Source organism: Fulmarus glacialis, unplaced genomic scaffold (genome assembly GCF_000690835.1).
Source record: "Fulmarus glacialis isolate BGI_N327 unplaced genomic scaffold, ASM69083v1 scaffold20128, whole genome shotgun sequence".
NCBI classification, from domain to species: Eukaryota; Metazoa; Chordata; class Aves; order Procellariiformes; family Procellariidae; genus Fulmarus; species Fulmarus glacialis.
In genome coordinates, this window is record NW_009229172.1 from 21,522 (window position 1) to 28,301 (window position 6,780).

The following is a 6,780-nucleotide window of genomic DNA, read 5'->3' on the forward strand; positions in this document are numbered from 1 at the left end:
GGTTTTACTCCTTGCTGTGATGATGCTCCAGTCTAGATACAGCCATCTCAGCATGGATGCTATGGACTGATCCAGCTCTGTTCAGTGTGTTTTTTACTACATCTTTCTTTCATGAAAGATTTTGTTCCTGTTTCCCAGACTCACCTCTCAGTAATAAGAACTGAGCCTTCGCTATAGATATGTGAGGTTTCCTGATTAAGGTGGATATTTCCGCCTCCTTATCAACCTCATCTAGAGCTTCAACACCTGCTTGCGTGACCTCCCCTCTCTTCCCCCATCCCATAAGGGGATGCTGACCTGCCTTGTGTAGCTCATGCCAGACACCTTCTTCCCCCCACTCTGCCATATTAGCATGGGAAGGCTCACAGAGGTCTGTACTGAAAGAGCTCTTTCTCTTCCTTCTTGGTACTTGTCCTCCTTTTTAGTCCCATTCCTTTAGTCCCATTCCTTTGAGACAAACCTCTTCTGGATCATTAGGAAGGAACAATAGACCAAACACACAACTGAGAAAGGCCAGTGTGTTCATCCTACATGCATAATTCTTCTGCGATGATAATGTTTGTACATGTAGCAGAAGCAAATCTAAAAATCTTCAGATTCTTTCTTTATACAGCAGTGCCTAAATGCTGTTTTCTAGGGGACTGATCTGTAATAACCTCTCTCTTCCTCCCCCGTCTGCTCCTGGGCAGTTGAGTGGGTTTGCTCTGAGCAGATCTGGTTACTCGCCACCCCTCCTGTCTGCTCTGTTCCACAGCAAAAGCCAAGAACCACCCCTGACCACTGCTGGTAGAGCAACCTTAAGCTAAGCTCACTGCAGACCATCCCACTGCGCGTAGGAACATCAAGCATGCCAGAACCTAACCCCTCAGCACTTGTCTTCCAGTTCTTAGCAAGTAGCTATATATGTTGGCTCCAACTCTTTCATTACATTAGGTTATATACATTTCCTGCTTTTTCTGGATGATTTCCCTCTCCTTCTCATGTACTTCTGCTGCTCATCACCTAATGAAAGTTGTTAAATGCGTTCCATTTTCTTTTTTGTAATTCAGTTTCTAATAAAACTTATTAAATCTTGAAATTTGGTGATGTTTCTACTCACTGCTGTTCTTTTATCATGCAGTTTGCATGTCAGCTGCCACCAGAATCACCATAAAAATGGAGTTGCCCAGAGATACACTTAGAATAGTTATTTTCTGTCCTTAATACAAAGAAGCAGCAGTGGTGTGTTAGACACTGTATGAGTTGGAGGTGGGCTGTGGTGTTCTGGCTTGATGTCCACAGGTTGTCCTATTTGTTTGCAAGCATTTCAACTTTTCTGTAATGAACTCTGATTCTTCTTTCCTGGTAGAAAACAATCAGGCCATGGCTAGTTATATCCTTGCTGTCAGTCTGGGACAAGCCACAAGAACTGTGTGAATTTGATGGGGGGGGAAGATGGTGGGCATTGCCTTTATTTTGCTGCAGGTGAGCTTTGGCTGGCTCTCCTAGAAGTAAGTGCTGTTGTGTTACCCCAAGAGTTTGCATATGCTGCTGAGATGATCACGTTCATGAGCTGGCTTTGGACTGTGCAGGTGGTTTCCATCAACGGGTCATTCTACCATCTGGCTGCTCCCAGGGTCTTGCTCAGAGACAGAAGTCCAGCGTGTGCTTTGACTTGCTCTGCCAGCCCAACCAGACCTAGTAACCCAGAATGGGGACTGCAGGGTAGCTAGCCGTCATGTGTCCTGCCAGAAAAGCCTTGGCATGGCCACCTTCCTCTGAAGGGCCAGCTTGTCTCTTGGCTGTTCCTCTGTGGTGTTTGGCTGCATGTGACACAAGCTTGTTCCTGCTTAGCTGAAGGCCCAACCTGTTCTGTAAACCAGACCCCCTCTTTCTTTTCAAACCCAGTTGTAGCACCGAAGTACACCGTGGAGCTGGCCTGTGGACTGGGGGCAACCATCCTGCTCATTGTGGTACTGATAGTCGTCTATCACGTTTATTGGCTTGAAATGGTCCTCTTCTATCGGGCTCATTTTGGAACAGATGAAACCATTCTAGGTAAGGAGTTAAAGGGCTTCCATTTATTTTATCTTGCTACAGTCCAGATCCTTTGTTTTCATATAGGAATTTTCATATAAGTTATTTTTAACCTTCTTCACAGCATAATGACATTTTGACCTTCCATTTCTATACCTGCATTCAGTTGTGTGGGTCATTTTAGAGCAAGAGGAGTCAGGGGAAGGAAGAGATAAGTCCTCTGTATTCTCTGCAGAGGTGAAGCATAGATGTGTCAGGCTCCCTAGGGGACTACCCTGCCAATGGCTAGCTGTTTCATCTGATCTAGATGATCAAGATAAGTCACCAAGTTTCAGTAAGTCCCTGGTTTCTCTGGTGACTATATAAGGATTCACAAATCCAGGATGATTTGCTTTAAAATGTGGGAAGATACCCAAAAGGATGGATCTGGAAATCACTCTTCTGTCCTCAGTTCTTTCACAGCTTCCCTATGCTACTGGGAGTTCATCTCTTGGGACTCTAAGCTGAGATTTCTTCCTCTGTAGGATGAGGAGGGTGTTCAAGCCCTTGTAGCGTGTGGTGTGAACCTGCCAAGGGGGTGCGGCAGCTCTCGGAGGATGTAGGCAGGGTGCAAGTCTCTGTCTGGTGGGACTGCTTATGTGGGTAGACAGCAATGAGAGGAAGCAATGTCAGAGATGTCAAAAGACAAAAGGACCCTGGACCAAACGGGTTGGTCATCTTGCTGCAGTCTCGTGCCTTCAGCAACCCAGCAGTGTCTGGGTACCTGCACATTCAGGCTGGATAGTCAAAGAGGCAGCACTGCTGTCTTGTAACTACGGAAATCGATGTGTCTTAACCTGCTGTGCCTGGGCTCAAAGCGAGCCTTCATACCTGCTTTTCCCGTGAAGCAAGTCAAAGGCTCAGCATGTGCAGTATCACAAGTGTCTCTTCTTTGTGTTTCTCTACGCTCCCAACGCTCAGATGGGAAGGAGTACGATGTGTATGTGTCCTACGCACGCAACGCGGAGGAGGAAGAATTTGTGTTGCTGACCCTGCGGGGAGTCTTGGAGAACGAGTTTGGGTACAAGCTGTGTATCTTCGACAGAGACAGCCTCCCTGGGGGAAGTGAGTATTTCACAGGGGGCTGTGCTCCATGCGCATTCTCTCTTTATTGTTCTTTGAGGTACTGATAATTGATAGGAACTGGCCTATCCAGACTAACTTTATCCTTTGTTTTTTTCCCCATCTCCGTTAACGATCTCTTGTTGGTATCTTTTAATGTTTTTGCTTCATATGACAATGTCGCAGATGCTCCAGGCCATCAAAAAGTCTGCAGTGGGCAAGTGGTGATTGTTGGTCATTTCAGTTGCTCTCCCCAGGAGTGATGTACAGGAGTGATTGATCTATCAACATGAGGGAACTGGACCACTGACCTTCATGCAAACCGTCTGAGCTGCCTTAAAAAAAGGGGATAAAGTCAAGGGTAGAAAGAATAGAGGCAGTGGGAGTGAGATACTGGACCAGACTCGTAGTTCACAGAGGGTAATGGTGAGTGCCTGTAAAAACCAGGAGTGTCGTCTTCAGGGAGGTGTGGAGAGCACCGTGCCAAATCAGTGAGAAGATAACGTGCCCTCCCAGAAGGCCTCCCACTCACTCTCATTAATTAGAGAGTCTGTGTCTAACATGGCATACAATTAAGTTGCTATGATTAAGAGCGCTTTGTTGCAGGTAGTGAGACTCATCTCTTCGTTAAGATGTAGATTTTTTTCACTATTTCAATGTAAATCATACAAGGTTCTGGACACAGCATCTGCTGGAGGGATGCAGGGAATCACCAAGAATGGAAGTTTGTGAAACTCTCCAGATACGCATACAGTCACACAGGTGCCACAGCCAAGGCACAAATCTAGCCAACACTCTCCATTTCCAGTTTCCTGGGGCCTCAGTGGGCTGTATGATCCCTGATGCCCACTAAAAGTTCAAAGCCTGAACTTCTGCCAGTGCAGACCACCCCACATTAAATTCATGGGCTTTGGGTCAGGACCCCACTGATGACAGAACCTGTGCTGATAAAGTCCATTGGGGTCCCTTTTGGGTAGGACAGGAGGGACTACTGGAGTCCCAGCTCAGCTGTGTGACAGAGGGAGCAGAATCAGTCTGGGATCTTTTATCTTTATCTCCTAGATCGTTGCCAGGACACAGTACATCTAAGTTTGAAGGCAAATAAATACCTCGGGACAGGGAGACAGCTGCAATCCTGATGCTCTCCCTTCTAGAGAGAGCCTGGATGACATGGCAGGGCACCCTCCAGGCTCTATTGCTTGATACCAGTGCCAGGCTCAGAGCAGGTTTGCTCTGAGCTTTTCTCACCAGTTGTTCCTCAAGACACACCTCCCTCCTCACCTCCCTCCCCTTGCCTCTGCCACTTCTTGACATCTTCCCCTTTCCCTTTGGAGGGTCTCATTTTCCGCCCAGTGCAGCTCTCCTGGGCTCCCTGCCCTTCACCCTCATGCCCGGGGTGCTCCCATCCCTGCTCACCGTGGCAGTCGTGCCAGCCCTCCGGAGCACTGCTGGGGTGGCTCCTCATTGCACTGCTGTTTGCAACACTGCTGGGGCTTCTCCGTTGCTTCTTAGCTGGGATTTGACTAATCTCCTTCTTGGGGAAGCACAGCGAGCCAGGAAATAGCTTTTGGCAGCTGTGTTGTGCTTCCAGAGTGTGCATCTATGACACGGGTAGAGAGTTATGTTGTCCTTGATGAAGAAACAGTGGGAGATGGATTATCTTGCAAGTTTGCTGACAGAAACTAATCAAACGTGCTTGACAGCTAAATTAAGTTGCATGTCAGCGTTATTTTATTCTCCATTATTTTCTGACCAGTCAAGAGTATTCCCTTGTCAATGAAGTGTGGGAGATCCTGCAGCAGAGAGTGCAAGCATCGGGATTCACACTTACAAGGAATTTTCACATTAATTACAGAAAGGTGCTTAAGGATAGTCTACCTGTAGATGTTAGAAAATAAAAGAGGATCCACGGTTACCATGACATGTCTCCAGCTCAAAGGGTGTCACTTTTGGGACACTTCATTAAAAGTCCTCAGAGCAGTTTACTTGTCACTTCTAGAAACACTCAAATCTGCTTTCATCAATGACAGCAACAGGAACAGCTGGATGAGTAACAGGAGTTAGGATGGTAGTATTTCCAAAGCACATTAACTCATGAGGACACTCAGGGAGGGTGTAGATACTTACTGTGTGTGTTTGGTGTGGGGAAACCGAGGCAAGAGGAGTGAAGGGATTACCAGAGTCATTCTGGACATCTGCTAGGGGAGGATGTTAAGCATGGGCATTTGGGCTTCCCGACGCCTCTTCAGGCTGAGTCTTTTCCTTGAGCTCATGTGTTGTCCAGCTGGCAATTTTCCTGCTTTGCTCCAGAGAGCCTCTTTTTCCACTCTCACTAGAAGGAAGCTAAATCTGCGCTTACCAGAGCAGCCATCTTGGCCACATGGCATCCTCATAGCATTGGGTGGTGTCACTGCCACATAGTACGGTGCCTTTTAGATGCAGTTACCTCGGGCATCTCCGCATAGCTTGGGGAGGAGGAAACACATCTGTAGGCAGCCTGGGGCTGGGAGTAGAAGATGTCACTGTATGGGGCAGTGGGTGCCAGCCATGGCGTAAGAAGCCCTACCTAGAATCGCTTGCAGGGTTGGGAAGCACCAGTATAGTCTCTAGAGAGGGCCTCCAAGGGATTTTATTGTCCCCTTCAAGAGACATCTGGTGTCACACTAGCAGCTTAGCAGCATGTTCTCGACCATCGCTAACCACTCAATGTTTCTTTCTCCCAGTTGTCACAGATGAGACCCTGAGCTTCATCCAGAAAAGCCGACGTCTGCTTGTTGTCCTGAGCCCCAACTACGTCTTGCAGGGGACACAGGCCCTGCTGGAGCTCAAGGCTGGTCTAGAGAATATGGCCTCCAAGGGCAACATCAAAGTCATTCTAGTGCAGTACAAAGCCATCAAGAAGAGCAAAGTGAAGGAGCTGAAGCAGGCCAAGGCGGCCTTGACTGTCATTAAATGGAAAGGCGAGAAATCCAAGTTCCCAAAGGGCAGGTTCTGGAAGCAGCTGCAGGTGGAAATGCCAGTGAAAAAAATTAGCAGGAGTTTGAGCCTTGATGGGCTCATACGTATCCCTGAAAAATGTTTGACACCATCAGAAAACAAAACAAAACAAACCCCAAAAATCCACAAGTTAGGCCAGGGACTGGGAAGGAACTCAGGGTTTTTGCCGTGAAGGGCTGTTCCCCAAGCATTTCAGAGGACAGTCATGCCTCCCTGCAGCTTTTCTACTGCCCTGGCAGTAGAGAGACCAAAGATGCATACACCTCCTCTCTGCAAATGCACGTCCTTGTCATCAACCACAAAAGCCCTGGGCTCAAGGTCTAAATTTGGGCTATCCGGGTGGGATGCAGCCAGCACCTTGTGATAGCATGGTATTTGCATAGGCCAGTATTCCTAGATCCAGTTCCTATGGGACCTTTGTTAGCATCCAGGACAGAGCTCTTTTCTTCTCCTAAGTGGCTTCACTCCTTCCTGGTCCTTGGTCCCTGCTGCAGAGGCTGAGGAACAGTTTGAAAGGTAGCTCCAGTATAGAGCCTTTCATATACGTCCCAGCTATATAGTCCTGATCACTGTGGAATCACAGGTTTCTGCTTCGGTGGGGGGAGTGTAAACTCTTGAGGCTCCTCATCTTTGCTGCCTACATTTCTGTAGGAGCAGGTGCATTCA

At 47.7% G+C, this 6,780-nt stretch overlaps 1 protein-coding gene across 1 annotated transcript in view; it reads left to right on the forward strand.

Annotated features, from left to right (window-relative positions):
* The window catches only part of IL1RAP (interleukin 1 receptor accessory protein), a 24,595-nt gene extending 18,309 nt beyond the window's left edge, over positions 1-6,286 (forward strand). The window contains exons 8-10 of the mRNA XM_009583763.1: positions 1,888-2,037; positions 2,977-3,120; positions 5,841-6,286. Of these exons, the coding sequence (XP_009582058.1) occupies positions 1,888-2,037; positions 2,977-3,120; positions 5,841-6,286 (740 nt within the window). The remainder of the gene's footprint in view (positions 1-1,887; positions 2,038-2,976; positions 3,121-5,840) is intronic.
* Positions 6,287-6,780: the final 494 nt, after the last annotated feature.